Genomic DNA, 20,438 nt, shown 5'->3' with positions numbered 1-20,438 from the left:
TCACCGGCCCCGGAGGAAAGGGGACCCTCCCACTGTTCCCAGGCAAATGTGTCGCCGGCATCCTGCACTCTGCCGGGGAAGACGCGCATCCACTCGCTCTGCAGGGAGGGGAGCGCGGGAAGGACTCCCAGTCAGCCGCCCCTCTCTGGCTACAAGACCCCGAACAAGAGAAACCTGTAACAGGGGCTCTGCGGAGATCTGGATCCCACCCACCAACCACATGGGCACCTGGGGGGCTGCCCCTCGGGGCATTATCAGCCAGTGGGAAGGGGGTTGACGTTCCTCTGCGGCCCATGAATCCTGGAGGGCTGCCCGAGGGGCCACCGGGGTCCATCCACTTATTCCTCGGTTGTTAAGCGCCAGACAGGAGAGAACCGCTAGAGAGGAGTGTGCTAAGACCCTATTACCCACTAAAACTCCATTTTCATCTTTTGCGTCCTGGATGACTAGTCTCCACATTCCTGGCCTTTCTGGTTTCTCAGGAGAACCTTCTGACCCAACTCTTCCCACATCGAAAGAGTTTCCTAGTCTTTTGTTCTACTACTAGCCGACATAGAAAGCACCTGTCATGTGCCAGTGTCAAATACTGCGCTAGGAACTGGGAACTCAAGGCACAGGAGCCTGGCTTTTGCGCAGGGCGCTCACAGGCCGGTGGGTGCAAACCCTGAAGGACACACAGCCTGTCCCTTTAGCGCCCATCGCTTCTGGTGTGAGCTCCCGCTAAGGGTGGGTGAGTACTGGGGTGGGCTTCCAGAAGAGGCCTCCTTTGAGCCGAATCTGCAGAGACCAAGTGTCTATGAGAACTGCTTAAGAGTGCTTTGCACATTCTCCTCCACAAAGGTCGAGGCTCCCACTGCGCCTAGGAATGCGCCTCGTCAGGCATTAGGCGCCCCTTGATTTTGTGTTTGCATCTCACGCGGTCCTCTAGCTGACAAGTGCATCAGAAGAGTCACAGTGGCTGTCACGAGCCAGAGACTCGCAGAGGACAGGAACGCGGGAAATCTAGGCAATTACCTCCAGCATATACCAAGAGCTATTGCGAGGATCAGATCCCTTTAAAAATGGTGACGAGACAGGAGAGGGCGGCTCCTCTAGAGCTTTCCGGAACGTCTTTACCTCTGTGCCCTTTATACCTTTTATCTCCCCCAAACAAGGTCCTTAGTCAGTTTCTCCTTCTATTTCCCCATCTTCCTCCCCCACCTCCCTGTGTAGTTCTAGGGGGAAAAATGTGTTGTTTTCCTTTTTTTCTGATGCTTCTTATATTAAATGCGTCTATTTTCCCACTCTCCATTGTCTTGAGGTCTTCCCCCACTCACCCTGCCTAGTTCTCTGTCACGTCCCTTCTTTCCCTGTATCACAACAATGTTCTCCCTTTCTCACCTTTGTTTCTCTTCATACTTGTTTCTCTCTGTGTGTCTCTCTCATTCTCTTCCCTTCCAAATGTAGTATTTGGAGACTGTAATATCGATTGAGGCAGACAATAGAAAACTGTCGAACCTCCACTGTAAATTCATTCTTAATCCTATGAAAAAATGCATCCTGAAACGTGTTGCATGCACAGTGAGACAAAAACCTCTGTCTTTAGGTTTCCTGCGATCTAGCTTGGAGGCGGGTTGGGGGGGTGTGGAGGGAAGTGCTGGAGAAATTATCCCATTATTGACTGAGCAGCAAAGAATTTTCAAGAACAGTGATTCTCCTAGAAAAAGTATTGCTGCTGCCATTTCAATGCAAAATTTGGCTTTTGAGTAAAAGGCTTAGGTTTTTATCTTCCGGGGAGGAAAAAAAACCCCAAAAGACCAAAAAAAAAAAAAAAAAGGTCATAGCGTCCCTGGGTGGGCTCGAACCACCAACCTTTCGGTTAACAGCCGAACGCGCTAACCGATTGCGCCACAGAGACCGAGTCGACCACTGGCGTAGTAGTGAGCCGAGTCAATGGGAGCGAGCCTGGACGGCGCAGACGCCGTAAGAGATGCCGCCATCGGGCGAAATAAGTGGAACCCGGGGGAGAAAGGGAAGGATCCTGATGGGGGAGGGAGGCGAAAGAGCTTGGGAGGAGAGGACGCGGGACGTGCACGCCCTTCCTCCATTGGAACGGCGAGAGGTCGACTCTGGCTATCCTCAGGTTCTACCTCAAACGTGGAGAGGCGCGGAAAGTCCCTTTTTAGGGTGACCTGAGATTGAGGATACGTGAAGTCGGGCCGCAGGAAGTCCGCCAAATCAGAACAAGCTTCGGCTTCCAAACTCCCCTTCACGGCTGAACCCCTGCAGCCGCAAAATACCCGCGACGCCTACACGCGACGCCTTCCCCTTCCCACCTGCATCATTAAATTTCCATTTAATGGGCGCCTCCTATATACTAGGCACTGTTGTGGGCCAGTGAATATTCCGAGCCTACGCAAGCCTGGTACACAGTAAACGCAGGATTTCTGGAGTGAATAAATAAGCTAGCACGACTAATACGACGAACTCATACATCACGTTGATAAGCGTCACGGTGCCCCTTCAGCTGGGGCCGCAGCCTCCTAAACCCAGTTTCACCAGCCCACGTGCGCGCAGGCTCCGCCCCCAGTCCCTGAGGTCCCGAGTCCAGGTCCGCCGAGATCCCACTATGCACCGTGTCGCAAGTCTCTTCCGCAGCCACAGTGACTTTTCACTTCCGCTTTTCCCGCCTCCGTTTTGACTTTGCAACCAAACTACCTGTACTGGTGACCGACAGGGACGTGCGACCAATAGAAAGCCCAGATGTCCAGGAAGAGTCCGCCTATCAGCCAATGAAGAGACAGCAGTGAGAGCGGTTGCGCAGTGAAGGCTAGACCCGGTTTACTGGAATTGCTCTGGCGATCGAGGGGTCCTAGTACACCGCAATCATGGTGAGATGGGGAGTTAAAGCAAAGGGGCATGGGGAAGGATTGAGAAGCGGAGGGGGTCAGGAGAGGCTTGGGGACGAAAAGGGCCTAGGGTCGATGGAAGGAAGCGGTTTCAGTTCGAGGGGAGTGGGCCCCGGTGAGGACCAAGAGGGTGAGTGCGGCTCATTGCCGCCACACAGTGCTCATCCCAGCTGGAGAACCAGGGGTTCAGACGCCTCCGGAATGGAGAACGGGCGTACAGGAGCCTCCGCATCAGGAGCTGGGCCGGGGGCTGTGGCAGCGTTTGACCCCCCGCGCTGACCCCTCCGCTCTGTCTGTCCTAGTCTATTATGTCCTATAACGGAGGGGCCGTCATGGCCATGAAGGGGAAGAACTGTGTGGCCATCGCTGCAGACCGGCGCTTCGGGATCCAGGCCCAGATGGTGACCACGGACTTCCAGAAGATCTTTCCCATGGGTGACCGGCTGTACATCGGTCTGGCCGGGCTCGCCACTGACGTCCAGACAGTGTAAGTTTCAAGGGTCCCCGCCCACACCCAGGCCTCTTCTTGGACCATCCAACCCCGGCGTCTTGACCGGCCAAGGTGTCAGTCATCTACCACACACCACCAGTGAGTTTGAGACTTTGCCGCCTCCAAAAACATGTCCTTCCCTTTCTTTCTTTTTTTTTTTAGACAGGGACTTGCTCTGTCACCCAAGCTGGAGCTCAGTGGCATGATCTCAGCTCACTGCAGCCTCCACCTCCCAGGCTCAAGTGATTCTCGTGCCTCAGCCTCCTAAGTAGCTGGGACTACAGGCGCGCGCCACCATGCCTGGCTAATTTTTGTATTTTTAGTAGAGACAGGGTTTCACCATGTTGGCCAGGCTGGTTTCGAACTCCTGACCTCAAGTGATCCACCTTCCTCAGCCTCCCAAAGTGCTGGGATTACAGGCGTGAGCCACCACACCTGGCCTGACTTTGATTTTGACAACAATTTTGAGCGGACAAGACAAGCCCGATAGAAACATCTTGCAAGCAGTTGGGGTTTTGATATTACATCTCAGGGTTGGGGAAGCATTGGCAATGTGCCAAATCTATGGGAGCAGATTCTGGAGAGACAAAGTCTGTAGGGAGGGAAATAATGAGCAGCAGTTTGAGAGCTGAACGTTACATTTAGCAGTGAGGGGCGAAGAGAAGCCAGAGAAGAATAAGAGAGGAAAAGAACGGTGATAGGTTTTCAGGAGGGAATACGTGGTCACAGGGGGCAGGTGCTGCAGGGTACTGGTGGCCTGAGGAGCAGCAGGTCCTGGATTTGTTTCCTAGAAGGTGGAGAGACTAGTTCACAAGTGTGGGTGGATGCCTGTCAGAAAATGTTCTCATTTCGGCTGGGCGCGGTGGCTCACACCTGTAATCCCAACACTTTGGGAGGCTGAGGTGGGCGGATATCTTGAGATCAGGAGTTCCAGACCAGCCTGGCCAACATGGTGAAACGCTGTCTCTACTAAAAATACAAAAATTAGCCAGGCTGGGTGGTGGGCACCTGTAATCCCAGCTACTCGGGAGGCTGAGGCTGGAGAATTGCTTGAACCTGACAGACAGACGTTGCAGTGAGCTGAAATTGTGCCACTGCACTCTAGCCTGGGCAACAGAGCGAGACTCTGTCTCAAACAAAATAAAAAAAGAAAGAAAGAAAAAAAGAAAATGTTCTCATTTCTCTTAAAACTCCCTGAGTCTCAAGAACATAACACTTACTGAGATCTCACCCAGCCTGCCCTTTTTTCCTGTCCTGGTAGAGTCAGGGAATGACATCCTGGGGTTCCTGTCAGTGAAGTCTCCCGTGAGCCTTCCCCTCTGCGGTCACTGCTGTTCTCACACCATTTCCTTTTCTTCAGAGGGCTTTTCTCACTGCGTTTGCTTCCTTCTGGGCAATGACTGCTCATTTCACTAGGCCTCAGTTTCCTTACCTGGAAGATGAAGCTCAAGTCATTTCTAAGGCTCTTTGCTCTGGTGTCCTGAGACTCACTGCTTTTCCTCCAGCAGGTGTGGCATTGGTCTGCTCTATGCAGGGGCCTATCCTGGGGCTCTGAGATGGAACTGGCAAGCTGTGATCTTTTTTCCTTTTTTCACCAGAGCTGCCAAATGGCCTTTTTCTAAGGCATCTTTCAAGTCTGTTAGCACATAGCACAGCAGTTGGTGCTGCCCTTTTTTTTTTTTTTGGTCACCCAGGCTGGTGACATAAACTTAACTCACTGCAACCTCCGCCTCCAAGGCTCAAGTGATCCTCCCACCTCACCCTCCCAAGTAGCTGGGACTACAGGTGTGTGCCACCATGCCCAGCTAATTTTTGTAGTTATTGTAAGAGGCAAGGTTTCGCTATGTTGCCCACAGCTGAACTCCTGAGCTCAAGCAATCCTTCCGCCTCAGTCTCCCAAAGTGCTGGGATTACAGGTGTGACCCACTGCGCCCAGCCTAAACATTTTTAATATGGAATGCTTCACAAATTTGCATGTCATCCTTCTGCTAATCTTCCCTGTATTATTCCAGTTTTAATATATGTGCTGCTGGCCAGGCGTAGTGGCTCACGCCTGTAATCCCAGCACTTTGGGAGGCCAAGGTGGGCAGATCACGAAGTCAGGAGATCGAGATCATCCTGGCTAACACCGTGAAACCCCATCTCTACTAAAAATACAAAAAGTTAGCCGGGAGTGGTGGCGGGCGCCTGTAGTCCTAGCTACTTGGGAGGCTGAGGCAGGAGAATGGCGTGAACCCGGGTGGCGGAGCTTGCAGTGAGCCGAGACTGACTGCGCCACTGCACTCCAGCCTGGGCGACGAGTGAGACTCCGTCTCAAAAAAAAAAAAAAAAAAAAATATATATATATATATATATACACACACACACACACATATATATATACACACACACACATATATATATATATATACACACATATATATATATATGTGCTGCCAAAGCGAGCACCAGTTGCTACTTCCTAACACATGTAAGACTGCAGTTTTCCCTGGGCAGGGACTGAGATGAGATGTCTCCTTATGTTTCCCTGACCTCAACAGGGTAGACACTCAGGAATATTCAATAATGACTTACTAACTCACTTTTCTCCTACCTCAGTGCCCAGCGCCTCAAGTTCCGGCTGAACCTGTATGAGTTGAAGGAAGGTCGGCAGATCAAACCTTATACCCTCATGAGCATGGTGGCCAACCTCTTGTATGAGAAACGGTGAGTGCAAGTGTAGCTAGCACTGAGGGAATGCAGACATCTTTGAATGTAGTATGGAGTAGGTACTGAGGAAGAGGACTCTCCTTGTTTTTCCATCTCTTATTTGCAGGATAATATCCTTATTTTACGGGTGTGTTTTCTTTGGGCCTGTCTGACAACCAGATAGGAAAGAAAATACTTATGTTGGAAGAAGGCAAGGAATGCACATAGCAGATAAATTTGCATCTAGGCAAAAGAGTTAGTCCCACCAGAGTGTTCTGGGGTCTCCCAGCAGGAGCCACTCTTGCCCTAGAGCTATTCTGTCAGCACTGGCTTCTTGGGAATAGCAGGGAGCCTAGGAATGGGGTGTTCATTTTCGTCAGTTCTCCTTGAGGGCTTTATGGTGAGAAACAAGGGGCCTAACTGTAGAATTTAGTGCAGAAATCTAGGATGGAATTGAAAGGAAACCCTGTGGGTGCTTTCTACCTCTGGGCAAACCTGGGTGGCCAGAATATAAGTTGAGCTCTCTTTTTCTTTTTTTTTTGAGACGGAGTCTTGCTCTGTCGCCCAGGCTGGAGTGCAGTGGCGTGATCTCGGCTCACTGCAACCTCCACCTCCCAGGTTCAATCGATTCTTCTGCCTCAGCCTGCCATGTAGCTGGGACCACAGGTCCATATCACCACACCCGGCTAATTTTTGTATTTTCAGTAGAGACAGAGTTTCAACATGTGGGTCAGGCTGGTCTCGAACTCCTGACCTCAGGTGATCCACCTGCCTTGGCCTCCCAAAGTCCTATTATAGGCATGAGCCACCATGCCTGGCCTGATCTCTTTTTTTTTCTTTTCTTTTAACTTTTTATTTTGAAGTAATTTTTGTAATTTGTAAAAATACCCTTTAGCTTTCAAAAACTTTTTCTTTTTTTTTTTTTTGAGACGGTGTCTTGCTCTGTCGCCCTGGTGTGCAATCACGGCTCACTGCAATCTCCACCTCCCGGGTCCAAGTGATTTTCCTGCCTCAGCCTCCTGAGTAGCTGGGATTACAGGTGTGTACCATCACACCTGGCTAATTTTTTTTTTTTTTTTTTTTTTTTTTTTTTTTTTTAGTAGAGACGAGGTTTCACCACGCTGGTCAGGCTGGTCTTGAACTCCTGACCTCAACTGATCTACTGCCTCCGCTTCTCAAAGTGCTGGGATTACAGGCATGAGCCACTGCGCCCTGCAAAAAGTCTTATAAAGTTGTAACAATTAACTCATATTTGGATGTATATTAAATGGCTTGCTGGGCGTGGTGGCTCATGCCTGTAATCCCAGTACTTTGGGAGGCCAAGGAAGGTGGATCACTTGAGGTCAGGAGTTCGAGACCAGCCTGGTCAACATGGTGAAACCTCATCTCTACTAAAAATACAAAAATTAGCTGGGTGTGGTGGTGCACGCCTGTAATCCCAGCCACTCGGGAAGCTGAAGCATGAGAATTGTTGAACTTGGGAGGCAGAGGTTGTAGTGAGCCAAGATCATGCCACTGTACTCCAGCCTTGGTGACAGAGTGAGACTTAGTCTCAAAAGAAATAAAAAATAGGCCGGGCGTGGTGGCTCATGCCTGTAATCCCAGCACTTTGGGAGGCCAAGGTGGGCGGATCACGAGGTCAGGAGATCAAGACCATCCTGGTCAACATGGTGAAACCCCATCTCTAATAAAAATGCAAAAATTAGCTGGGCGTGGTGGCACACACTGGTAATCCCAGCTACTTGGGAAGCTGAGGCAGGAGAATCGCTTGAACCTGGGTGGTGGAGGTTGCTGTGAGCAACTTGCCTCAGCCTCCTGAGTAGCTGGGATTATAGGCGCCTGCCACTGCGCCTGGCTAATTTTTTAATTTTTAGTAGAGACAAGGTTTCATCATGTTGGCCAGGCTGGTCTCAAACTCATGACCTCATGATACACCCACCTCGGCCTCCCAAAGTGTTGGGATTACAAGCATGAACCACTGCGCCCAGCCAACGAAAAAAAAAGTTAATAATATCTGGGATTATCTGGATAAGAACCTTAAAACCAAATACTATAACACAGCTCAGGGCCTGTGTTTGAACTTCCTATTATGCTGATGCCGAGTTACCATCTGAAGTAACTTTTACTGCAGTGTTTCAGACAGAGGTGCGTAGATGGTATCTCTGGGGTCCAGATTTTAAAAAGGGTCTGGACATTGCTCAGGTTTGCAGTTCAATGCCTCAGCCTGTCCTGCCAGAAAAATCACTGATTTCAGATGGGCTCATAGAGGAAGCTCCCGTCAATAGTAGCTAAGAATCCAGAATTTTTCAGGTCACCTAATGTATTTTTTTTCTTTTCAATAAGAGTAAGACATTTATTTTATTATTTTTATTTTTTATTTTATTATTATTATTTTTTTGAGAGTTTCACTCTTTCGCCCAGGCTGGAGTGCAGTGGTGCGATCATGGCTCACTGCAACCTTTGCCTCCTGGGTGCAAGCAATCCTCCTGCCTCAGCCTCCCAAGTAGCTGGGACCATAGGTGCATGCCACCACGCCTGGCTAATTTTTAAATTTTTTTGTAGAGACAGGGGTCTCACTTTGTTGCCCAGGTTGGTCTTGAATGCCTAGGCTCAAGCAATCCTCCAGCCTTGGCCTCCTCCCTAAGTGCTGAGATTACAAACGTGAGCCATCATGCCTGGCCTAAAAAAGTTATTTTCATGGTGGCTCATGCCTGTAATCTTGAACTGTGCGTGTGTATGTGTGTGTGTTTCTATTTAGAGCTATAACTGAAGATCATGCCCTTAGAAATGACTGTGATCCAGGCCTGGAGCAGTGGCTCACGCCTGTAATCCCAGCACTTTGGGAGGCCGAGGCGGGCGGATCACAAGGTCAGGAGATTGAGACCATCCTGGCTAACACGGTGAAACCCCGTCTGTACTAAAAATACAAAACATTAGCCGGGCATGGTGGCGGGCACCTGTAGTCCCAGCTACTCAGGAGGCTGAGGCAGGAGAATGGCTCGAACCCAGGAGGCAGAGCTTGCAGTGAGCCAAGATCGCGCCACTGCACTCCAGCCTGGGCGACAGAGCGAGACTGTCTCAAAAAAATAAAGAAAGAAAGAAATGACTGTGATCCAATAAGACATATGGATAACGTCTCTTTTACTGACTCTTTCTACTGAGGATATTGGCCATTTGTTATTTGGTATTTTATACAGATATTCCTTACCTTATAAACTGTTATAAGTTTAAAATATTGTAAGTTGAAATGGGTATTTTGTAGACAGAGGATGCAAATACACAAAACACTATATCCAAAAATTGCTCACAGCAGAACAGTGTAAAGTATCTGTTGTTTCCTCTGGTGATTGTGTGGCTGACTGGGAGCTGCGGCTCATTGTCACTGCCCAGCATCAGGAGTGGGTTTGGTACCACATATTGCTAGCCTGGGAAAAGATCAAATTTCAAAGCATAGTTTCCACTGAATGCCTGTTGCTTTTGCACCATCATAAAGTTGAAAAATTTTAAGTAGAACCATCATAAGTCAGGGACCATCATCTGTACATAAAGATCCCTAAGACTGATTTTTCTTTTTTTTTTTTTTCTTTTCTTTTTTTTTTTCTGAGATGGAGTCTCGCTCTGTCGCTCAGGCTGGAGTGCAGTGGCACGATCTCGGCTCACTGCAAGCTCCGCCTCCCGGGTTCATGCCATTCTCCTGCCTCAGCCTCCTGAGTAGCTGGGACTATAGTCACCCACCACCATGCCCAGCTAATTTTTTTTTGTATATTTAGTAGAGAGGGGGTTTCACCGTGTTAGCCAGGAAGGTCTCGATCTCCTGACCTGGTGATCCACCCACCTCGGCCTCCCAAAGTGCTGAGATTACAGGTGTGAGCCACCGCGCCTGGCCCAAGACTGATTTTTCTTAAAGATCAGTGTCTAGAACAAGTTTCTGATGAGCTGCCATTTCCTTTTGACAATGAGAGTAACCCAGCCACTGAGTATCCCTCTTTGCCTTGCCTGCTAGGGGGCTCAAAACAAAACTTTGTGTTCAGTCTGAGTTATCTTGTATTATGTTTTAATGGTTTAGTTTTATTTTTCAGTGTTTTTCATATAAACTGCCTCCAATCTTTTCTCTAAAGGAGTAGAGGTATAAACATACACATAGAGGGCTGAGTGATGGTAGGACCTTGGGTGAGGAGAGGGAGGATTAGAAGAAAACAATTCTGAAAGAAAGAAGGAGGACAAGAGGGTCAGAGGTGAGAAGGATAGAAAGGTAAGTGTTGAAGAAAAGAAAGTGGAAAAGTCTTAGAATATTTCTAGCTGGCAGGAGAAGGGAGAGGGAGCTGGCCTCAGGGAAAGGTGATCTTCCTAAACAGGTCCTCCATTTCCCTTTGGGTCTGGGTCTAGGCCGGGGCCTTGTCTGAATAGGCTTAAACATGAAAGCGAGTGTTCTTGAGTTCTGGTTTCTCTCTCTGATGCTGGCCCCCACAGGTTTGGCCCTTACTACACTGAGCCAGTCATTGCCGGGTTGGACCCGAAGACCTTTAAGCCCTTCATTTGCTCTCTAGACCTCATCGGCTGCCCCATGGTGACTGATGACTTTGTGGTCAGTGGCACCTGCGCCGAACAAATGTACGGAATGTGTGAGTCCCTCTGGGAGCCCAACATGGTACGTTGGTGGCATGGAGTGGGGCTGGGCTCTGAGTTACCCACCCTTGGTCATTAGGAAAAAAGTGTGTTTATGTGGCAGGTAATGGGGAGAATGGTGCAGGTGGGAGAGAAAGCCACAGCTGCTGCTCCTTGGAAGGGTATCCAGAAATTCCATCTGCCAGGCTGGCTGGCTGGCTCCAGAGGAGAGCATCTTCTGTTGGGAGACCACAGTTAGATATTTGCCACAGCAGTAAGAATTCCTTACATTGGGTTTACAGGGTTCTCGCATCCATTCACCGAGCAAACATTTAACTCAGTGTAGGGTTAGAGGCAGCTCAACAGGTTGTCTGGGTTGGCAACCTGGATCCACCCACCACCTTAGTTATTGTTCTTGGAGAAGCCAGTTTACCTCTCTGCCTCCACTACCTTGACTGTAAAATGGGGATAAAAAAGTCTGCCTTAGAAGTGGTGCTGAGGAAGCCGGGTGCGGTGGCTCACGCCTGTAATCCCAGCACTTTGGGAGGCTGAGGCAAGCAGATCACCTGAGGTTTGGAGCTCAAGACCAGCCTGACCAACATGGAGAAACCCCATCTCTACTAAAAAAAAAAGTTAAATTAGCCGGGCATGGTGGTGCGTGCCTGTAATCCCAGCTACTCGGGAGGCTGAGGAGAATCGCTTGAGCCTGGGAGGCGGAGGTTGCAGTGAACAAAGATCTTGCCATTGCACTCCAGCCTGGGCAACAAGAGCTAAACTCCGTCTCAAAAAAAAAAAAAAAAAAAAAAAAAGTGGTGCTGAGGAAAACAAATGAGTATATGTACTGCCGAAGCGAGCACAAAAACAAGTGAGAAGAGATGAGATAGTGCTTGACGGCGAGGGTCTGCTGTCGTTATTGAGTGCCAGCTCTTCTGGGCACTGGGGAAAGCAGGTACAGTCTGCTTTCAAGGGCCCACTGCAGTCCAGTGAAGCAAGACACATCCAAATACCTGTTGAACTGCAGTTTGTTGGGAAGAGGAGGAAAGAAAGGGTCTGGGGGCAAAGGTACAGGAAGGGGCAGGTATGCTCAGTGACTGGAGAGAGCTGAGCCTGGCTGGAGTGTGGGTTAAACATGGGGGGAAATGATGCTGGAGACTGAGATGAGACCTCAAAGGGCCTTGAATGCCATGCCAAGGAGTTTGAACTCTGTCCTCTGCCATAGGAACCTAGGGAATCAGGTGCCTTTAGGTGGACGTGACAGGCTGTTACCGCCTGCAGGAGGCGCTGAGGTCCTGAGCAAAGACAGTGGCAGTGGGGAGGCAGGAAGGCAGCTGTCAAGGGGACTTAGTCACTTAAAACAGAAGCAAAGGAGGTAGAGACAGAGGATGGCTGGGTTCTCCAGCTAGGCTAGCCAAGACAGAATGTAGAAGGAACAGGTTTGGGGGAAGTGGGTTTGTGGTTGGACAGGTTGGGTTTTGAGGTACCTGTTAAGATATCCAGGATCAGAGCCCACCAGACAGCTGCTAAAGCACACTAGAGCTAAATAGGGATTCTTCTCCCTATTTTACAGAGAAATTGAGGCTCAGTGAAGAGACATACTATTTGCCCAATGTCACACTGCTGATTAGTAAAAGAAATTCAGGGCTTGAAGTCTCTTTCACTTTCCTTTACATAATTCTGCTTCCTTCCAAGGAAGGAGCTGAGAGGGGCTTCCCACATCCTGGGAATCATCCCTTACTTCAGGCATGTCTTGGGGCCAGAGCTGGGAATCTTGAGCCTAGAAAAAAGAGAGTTAAGGGACCAGACCAAATCAGAGCCAGAGGCTGTGGTTTGAAGGGGTTCCACTCTGTTGGCAGGATCCGGATCACCTGTTTGAAACCATCTCCCAAGCCATGCTGAATGCTGTGGACCGGGATGCAGTGTCAGGCATGGGAGTCATTGTCCACATCATGTGAGTATGGGCTGGGAGAAGTCTAGAAGCTCTGCAGACACCCTGCCTCTCTCCCTTCTCCACAAGCATACACCCCATTTTCCCAGCCCCCTGGTCAGGTGTGAGATAAGAAAGGTGCTTTTGGCAGTCCTGGGTGAGCAAAAGTCCATGCCTCCCTATGGCTGGTAACTGGCAGCCTACCCAGCTTCCTCTGGCCTCTTGTCAGGTGAGGTTCTGTGACCCCGTGCTCACAAGAGACATTTCTTCCTTAACAATGTCTCCGAAGTCTCAGGGATCCGTGTTGGGGTGAGCCACAACAAAGCTACTGCAGATGGATTGAAATTCTAGGTGGCTCGCATCCTCTCTCCAGCCCAGATCTGTGTGATGTTCTGAGCTCTAGACACCAATTTCCAAGCCTCAGCCAACTCCCTAAGTGCCATCCTCCTTGTCCTTTTACTTGTTTGGGGCCATCACCAGGAACCTGATTGGATAGAGTAGGAGGTATCCTTCCAACCACTTTCCTACATTGCAGGATAAGCATTTGGACCCTTTTGGGGGATAGCCTGCTTAATTACCGTGAAATAGTATTTGGCCGGGCGCGTTGGCTCACGCCTGTAATCCCAGCACTTTGGGAGGCTGAGGCAGGCGGATCACAAGGTCAGGAGTTCGAGACCAGCCTGGCCAACATGGTGAAACCCCGTCTCTACTAAAATACAAAAATTAGCCGGGTGTGGTGGTGCGGGCCTATAATCCTAGCTACTCAGGAGGCTGAGGCAGGAGAATTGCTTGAACCTTGGAGGCAGAGGTTGCAGTTAGCCAAGATCACGCCATTGCACTCCAGCCTGGGCAACAGAGTGAGACTGTCTCAAAAAAAAAACAAAAACAAAAACAAAAAACCCAAAAAACAGAATTTACCACCGAAGGTTTTTTTTTATGTTCTTTGGGGTGAAACACACCACACCTTCTCCTTCCTAAGCGGCTTGTTCTCTAGGCTTGGAGGAGCTTCTTCCTCCCCCTTTTTTTTTTTTTTTTTTTTTTGAGATGGAGTCTCACTGTGTCGCCCAGGCTGGAGTGCAATGGCACTATCTCAGCTCACTGCAAACCTCTGCCTCCTGGGTTCAAGTGATTCTCCTGCCTCAGCCTCCTGAGTAGCTGGGATTACAGGCACGTGCCACCATGCCCAGCTAATTTTTGTATTTTTAGTAGAGACGGGGTTTCACCATGTTGGTCAGGCTGGTCTTGAACTCCTGACCTCGTGATCCGCCTGCCTCGGCCTCCCAAAGTGCTGGGATTGCAGGCATGAGCCACCGCGCCCAGCCAAGCTCCTTCCCTTCTTTTGAGAGCTGTGAAGTCTGGCCCTGAATCATTTTCTGGGAAAGCCTCCCTGAGGTGGTTCCACCTGTGGGAAGTCGGCCCAGGTCTCTGTTCCTATCCCTCCTTCCTCACCACAGGCGGAGGAGATGAGCTAGCAGGAATGAACTAGAGCAGGATAGTTACACCTAGAGGCAGCGGGCAGCTATTTGTTCTGCTCCCTTGCCGCAGGGCTTGAGGGCTTGGTGCTGAGGGCCAGGAGAGCTAGTCACAGTCACGGTCCAGATGGGTAGAGATGTTTTCTTGTGATTTTCTCCCTCTGCAGCGAGAAGGACAAAATCACCACTAGGACACTGAAGGCCCGAATGGACTAACCCTGTTCCCAGAGCCCACTTTTTTTTCTTTTTTTGAAATAAAATAGCCTGTCTTTCACTCCTGCTTTTGTCTTTGATGCTTTCCTGCAGATCTCTGCCCTAGCTGGGCAGCTACAGCCAGCCACTCAAGTGTGTGTGGCCTGGCCCTCGGCTTGCTTTCTGGCTCGTGCTCTACTCCATCAGTGCGTGCCAGTGGGGACAATCCACATGTCACTTGCTGCATGCTCCCTGTGTGCTAGGCCCCACACAAGTGCTTTACACGATCTAGAATTTATTCATCATAATGACTCAAGGTAGTTGAGATTATCCTTGTTTGGAGAAGAAGGACAGTTAAATAACTTACCCAAGTCTACTTTAATAAGTGATAAAGCCAGGACATAAACTCATGTTCCATTGATGCCAGAGCTTAGAATCCTTTTCACTCAAACTCTATGGGAAAACCCTTACATCTTTTATTGCTTCAGGTAGAAATTTGGTCAAGTACCCATAAGTAGTCTAGATTAGTGTTTCTTAACCTGGCCAGCTCATTAGTCACCTGTGGAATTCCTAAAACACATACCTTGATCCCACCCCTTGAGATTCCAATTGGCCTTTTAGGGGCCTGGGTACCTGCCTTTTCCAGAATTCCCCAAGTGATTCCAGCTTGCAATCTGCAGTACATAGATGGCCTAATAAGCAAGTAGAGTTTGCATAGCAGAGTGGTTCCCAAACGTTAGCCCCCATCACAATCACCTGGAGGGCTCATTAAACGTTTGATTCAGTAGATCTGGGTTGGAACCTGAGAATTTACATTTCTGACTCCCAGGTGCTAATGACACTGCTGGTCCAAGACCACACTTTGAGAACTACTGGGTTTTAAGCTAAATGCCCAGATGCAGTAGATGAGGTGCACAGAGGTGACATGTTCAAAGTTATGTCAGGTGAGTGGCTCCTAGCCAGAGTTCGTTCTACACAGCTGGAGGCGGCGGGGGGGGGGGGGGGTGTTGTCCATTCTTCCATGTGCGTGGTAGTAACAGCTAACAGGCAGATTGGCTCTGGTGCTGTGGTGTTTTGTTTCTTTTTTCCTTAAGAGTCTCATTGTTGCTAGGGCTGGAGTGCTGTGGTGCAATCATGGCTAACTGCAGCCTCAACCTCCCAAGCTCAAGTGATCCTCCTGCCTCAGCCTCCTGAGTAGCTGGGACTACAGACATGTGCCATCGCATCCAGCTAATTCTTGTTTTGTAGAGACGGGGTCTCACTATGTTACCCAGACCGGTACTGAACTTCTGGGCTCAAGTGATCCTCCTGCCTTGGCCTCCCCAAGTACTGGGCGTGAGCCACCAAACCCAGCCAGTGGTGCTGTGCTTTTAACCACTGTTTATTAATTGCATCTGAAAGCGGGATGTCATTGACCATATTCTTTCTCCAAACTCAAGCCATACATTGATTTAGCCGAAGCTGCCTCTAAAGCTAGGACCAAAACTTTTTAATTCTGGGAAGAAAAAAAAAGGTTCATTTCCCAAGGACTCACACATAACAGATGTACACAAAGCTTTTTGAGTTTTATTTTTTTCCTCAGGTTGGAGATTCATCGTAACATGCATGCATTTTCAAACAGTAACAGGGTCTCAAACTTTTTTAAAGCAGACGTTAGACAAGCACAGGGGATTGAAAATTCCCATTTAAAAAATGGAAACTGCAGTGGGATATGGAGAAGTCACACACTTGGTGGGGTGGTGGTTTGTCCTGCTTCCCCAAAAGGTGGATATGAACTTCATTCACATTTTTTAATTTCAATGATCTGACCTGATGCTGGGGTGTGCCGAGCAGTACTGCCCCCTCCCCCAAGGGTGTTGGCTCCCACCGCCTCACACAGTGGCTCTGCGCAAGGGCAAGAGGCTCCTGTGGAAACTTCTGCCCTGGGATACTGGCACAAGCTGCCAAGGGACAGCTGAGTCTCCTTTTCCCCATGGGGCACTCCTCATAAGTGGCACATTCTAGAGGAGGGAGAGGGCCATGGTCACTGCCCCCTGCAGATGGCTGGTAGATTGGGGAACAGTTGTCTGAATGGGTTTTCCCTTTCAGGACCTCCTGCCCGCATGACTGCCAGGAAGAGATGAGGCTCCTAGACTTGGGGGGCCACAGGTTTAAGGCCAGAGCTCTGAGTGTTGTTTAAACGCACTGTCCCTTCTAGCCCCCAACACCTTTGAGTAACTCATATGCTGGGGTGCTGCAGTTTTCTCTCCCACCCCGAATTGGTAAAAAGACAACTGGGGGGTAGGACTGGCTACTGCGAAAAGTCCTGGGTCTTTGGTCCACCTCCCCAAGGTATGCCCTGGCAGACCATGAAGACAGGAAAGGCAGGGCAGGAGTGTAGCCTCACACCCTGAGCGCTACCAGCAGGCCTGTTTGAGGCCAAAAGCACAGGCAAGAGAAAGAGTGAAGTAGGGAGAGGGGATAAAGAGCTGCCTGTGGTGGGAACTTAAGAGACTGCCACTGAGAACAGCCACAGGGGCCACTCGTGGCGCCTTCCACAGACCAGCAACCCCTGAGCTAGAGAAAGGAGGAGAGGTGGAGCACTGCTTCAGTCTGCGCCCCTCAGCTGTGGCTTCCCGGCATGCCCTGTGACCCCAAGCCGCAGGGTACAGGAAAGGAGTTTGTGCTGGGGGACTCAAAGACCCAGAAGTTAATTAACAGGAACCAGGGCCAGGGGCCTTCATCTAGAGGTCAGTGGAGTCTCCAGGGCACTCATCACTGTGGCTGGGAGACTACAGTGTCTCGGCTGCAGACTTGTGGAAGAAGAGGGGGAAGGATGGGAGAAGGGGTGACTGGATGCCAGCCAGGAATCCTGGCCTTAGCCCTATCCTGGCCTCGCCTAATCAGCCATGTCGTTATTCTTACACCTTTCTTCTTGGGAGACCCAACATTATTCTGAGATGCCATGAGACTGTTTAGCTTTTCTTCATGGCCCCAGGGAGTGAGGCTGAGGGCAGTCACTTCCCCTCCGATGCCCTCGACTGCCCAGTAAAAGAATGGCGGGACCCAAGGAGGAAAGAGTGGGGGCAGACAACGCTTGGGGGATCAGTCCACTTTCTCTACATTCAAACTGCAGACCAAATAGAATACCATGACAAAAAGAAGAGAAAGGAAACTTGTATAAACCAAGATAAATAGCTTTTAAACATTTGAATGCCAAAAATTGGGGGCCAAACTCAAGGTTTTGAAGATAGCACAGCGAATGACCTTTAAAAAAAAAAATTGAAAATCCACCAAACCACAGCTCAAAATGTTGTGACCCAGTCAACAATACTGTCAGAAAAACAAAAAGCATTTGAAACAGAATGCTACCTCTCAAAATGTAAACAATATACAAAACACACAAACATACACACACACACACACAAACTCAATGTTAAACAAGTTAGATACCTGGTAGTCATCTTTAACCAGTAAGAATGTGTTACACTTTCCATACACATTATGGCAACATGATCAGCAGACCAAATGCAGAGAAGCCGGTAGGAGCCCGAGGCCACGGAGGCTGCTGGAAGACAGCTTTCCAAGCTTCAGAGATGCTGCGCCTGACGAGGAGCAGATCCAAACTTCCATTCTTCATTATGACGTGGGGAAATCAAGTCCAAACATTATTCCTACATAATCCCTTTCCCAAGTCAAATTTGTTTTCTCCATGAGCCAGTTGGTTTCAAGTTCCCTAAGTCATGTAGTGGTCTTGCGGCAGTTGTTCAGACCTACCTATGGCCCCTTCCTGGGGCCAAGGCAGTGGTTTGACCCCCATCTGCCTCTTCCAGAAGGTTTCCCATCCAATCCAGCAGCCCCAGTGAAGTCCAAGAATGCCGTCTCCATTCTTTCCTGACCTATATGCTGTGAGTCAGGCACAGAGACAGTGCTGGTTCCTGCTTCGGAAGCTGGGCTTGGCCAGGTTTGGAGGGAGCCACAGGAAACCAATCTATTCATTCAAAATGGTTTCATAAGCGATCTTCACATCTTTGGGGTTATCTACAAGTCTGACCATATCTCATCCCAAATCCCCAGTTCCTGGTTGAGGGGGTGAGAAGATGCAGGAATGTACCTCCCCCAATGCAGAACAGAGCTGTTTCTCTCCTGGCCAGAGCAGCCTGTGGCTCAGTTCTGAGGGCCTGGGTGGCAGGCTCCGAAGGCAGGTGGAACACCTGCAGGAAGCCACTCCTTCCAAAAAAGCCTGTGGGCTGCAGATCTGCTAAAAGTCTAGAGCGGGGCAACAAGGAAAAACAGCCCCAAGGCTGGGGCCAGGTCAAAACCCACATCAAGCCTCCAAACTGGATTTCCTGGATCACATCCTCATGTAACTAGGAAGCCACCTCACATTTGGACACCACACTCTAAGATGGGGGCACCTTGCTGGCTGTAACTCTCCAGGCACAGGGAGACAGATCTCCTACAAGGTCATCCCGGAGCTTAAGGAGGTGTCTCTGCTAAAAAGCACTCCAGGCGCTTGGAGATCTGCCCAGAGCTAAGAGTTCGGCTAGAAGTAAGAGTGCCTGGGAGGAGGTCAGAAGGAAGAAGGAAATAGATCGAGGGCACAGGGCCTCATTTGATACATCAGTTTCTGAGGTTTTCCCAAAGGGAAATAACCATTTAAACATGAGGGTCCTGATAAATCCAAAGGTACTCTAGTTCCTCTTGACCTAGTGGGAGGCAGGCTTTACAGAGAGGACTTCTGAACTCCAGGGGCTAAGAGAGCCTGGGGCTTGGGTGATCATCACAGGGTTCTCTGAGAACCAGGTGTCCGAGAGCCCAGCCGCTTTCCTGCCCCTCACCATCCCATGAGGATGAACTTATTCCCCTCTGAGATCTCTGATTCTGATCTGAGATCTCTGGTGTTGACCTGGTGTATTCCAGACAGGATGGAGGAATAATGCAACAGTTTTCACTTGAATCCAAGGGAAAGGTGGAGGAAGTTGTGCACAATACTCCATAAATTACAAAGTTAATCCAGACAAGAGCAAATGCAGCAGGGCGAGGTGTCTGACCTCTCCAATCTGGCATCCATAGCACTTGGTTCTGGAAGGACCCTTGTGCTGGGTCTACTGGGTATCTCTTTAATTGAAGGGAACTGAGAGCTCGGCAAAGATGGGGAGGGTGGGTAGGCTGATGAAATATGATTATAAATAGCAAACCTGGAGCAATGAAATTTCAGAAACAAAACCCAAATAAACCCACGAAGTCATCTCTAGCCCCAAGGTATCTTAAAAGGTTACAAGGTACCAAAAAGGGAACCCCTTTTTAACCTGGGTGTCAAATGGGGAGAAAAAATCAAGGGTAAGCAGAAGGTGGGGTTACATCCTGTGAGCAGGTGCACACACAGCACATCCCCCTCCTCTTCAGCTAAAGTCTCTTTCGGTGTCACAGGCTGCAGTCTCATTGCTAAAGCCCTCCCAAACCCGACTCTGCTCCCACCCTCCCATCTAGCCCAAATACACCCTTCTCCCTAACTCCCGATCCCCGACCCCATAGCCAGCTCTCTGGCTCTGGCTGAAGGTAGAAGAGAACTACGTCAGGATGTTGGACATAAACTCGTTGAAGCGTTTGGAGTACTGCTCAGGGTTCACAGTCGAGATCTCGGCCCCTGCCTGTAATACACAAGAGGCTGATTCAGGTTGAGTTCCTGTGCCCCAATCAGGAGGCTGCACATGGGGGGAGCCAGGGTATTCAGAAGCCTCTTACTCAGTATCAGAGCTGAATACCACCCCCAACCCCACCAAGACTGAGCAGACCACCTCAGGAAGTGGCATACAAGTCCTGAACTGTCCTGGCCCCACTCCTGTGATTTATAACCCCAGGCCTGCACCGAAGTAGAAGAAAGGCAGTGGGGAGGTGGCAAAGCGGCTCTGGATCTCTGTGGGGGCCACTACATGGAGAACAGGGCTTCAGGCCCACAGGGAAACAGGCCTGTGGGGAGCAGTATGGGCATGGAAACAAAGCTATTACTCGCCCTTCAACAAGATGCACAACAGGCCCAGCAGGCCCTGGGGAAAGACACTGGTGGGCTTGGCCCCGAGGGCTGGAGAACTGGGGGATAAACAAATTGGGCCCAGCCTGGCAGGGAGCAGGTGGGTGAAGGCAGGGAACATGGCAAGGCAGGCAGGCTGCTCTTCCAGTCTGCTCTCCCGGGAAGA

At 49.8% G+C, this 20,438-nt stretch overlaps 2 protein-coding genes, 1 non-coding gene and 1 pseudogene across 5 annotated transcripts in view; 1 reads left to right on the top strand and 3 right to left on the bottom strand.

The window, feature by feature from the left end:
* Positions 1–1,779: 1,779 nt before the first annotated feature.
* On the top strand, positions 1,780–14,341 carry PSMB3 (proteasome 20S subunit beta 3). The gene is made up of 6 exons (XM_016931892.3): positions 1,780–2,870; positions 3,191–3,375; positions 5,977–6,084; positions 10,537–10,714; positions 12,525–12,619; positions 14,235–14,341. Exons 1-6 carry the CDS (start codon positions 2,868–2,870, stop codon positions 14,281–14,283), a joined length of 618 nt encoding a protein of 205 aa, XP_016787381.1. The 5' UTR covers positions 1,780–2,867; the 3' UTR covers positions 14,284–14,341.
* On the bottom strand, positions 1,824–1,897 carry TRNAN-GUU (transfer RNA asparagine (anticodon GUU)). The gene has a single exon. It is a non-coding gene; the product is annotated as a tRNA-Asn (tRNA).
* Positions 5,325–5,417, bottom strand: LOC112206129 (U6 spliceosomal RNA; annotated as a pseudogene).
* A 1,464-nt stretch (positions 14,342–15,805) lies between the features above and the next one.
* Positions 15,806–20,438, bottom strand: part of PIP4K2B (phosphatidylinositol-5-phosphate 4-kinase type 2 beta) — a 35,992-nt gene continuing 31,359 nt past the window's right edge. For all 3 annotated transcript variants that reach the window (XM_001172842.8, XM_009432310.5, XM_063798635.1), the window contains one exon: positions 15,806–19,892. In XM_001172842.8, coding sequence (XP_001172842.1) covers positions 19,812–19,892 — 81 coding nt within the window. In that variant the 3' untranslated portion in view covers positions 15,806–19,811. The remainder of the gene's footprint in view (positions 19,893–20,438) is intronic.

The sequence above is a fragment of the Pan troglodytes genome, chromosome 19 (assembly GCF_028858775.2).
Source record: "Pan troglodytes isolate AG18354 chromosome 19, NHGRI_mPanTro3-v2.0_pri, whole genome shotgun sequence".
Classification (NCBI taxonomy): Eukaryota; Metazoa; Chordata; class Mammalia; order Primates; family Hominidae; genus Pan; species Pan troglodytes.
The sequence above is the reverse complement of the archived record's forward strand: the minus strand, read 5'-3'. Positions and strand labels throughout refer to the sequence as shown.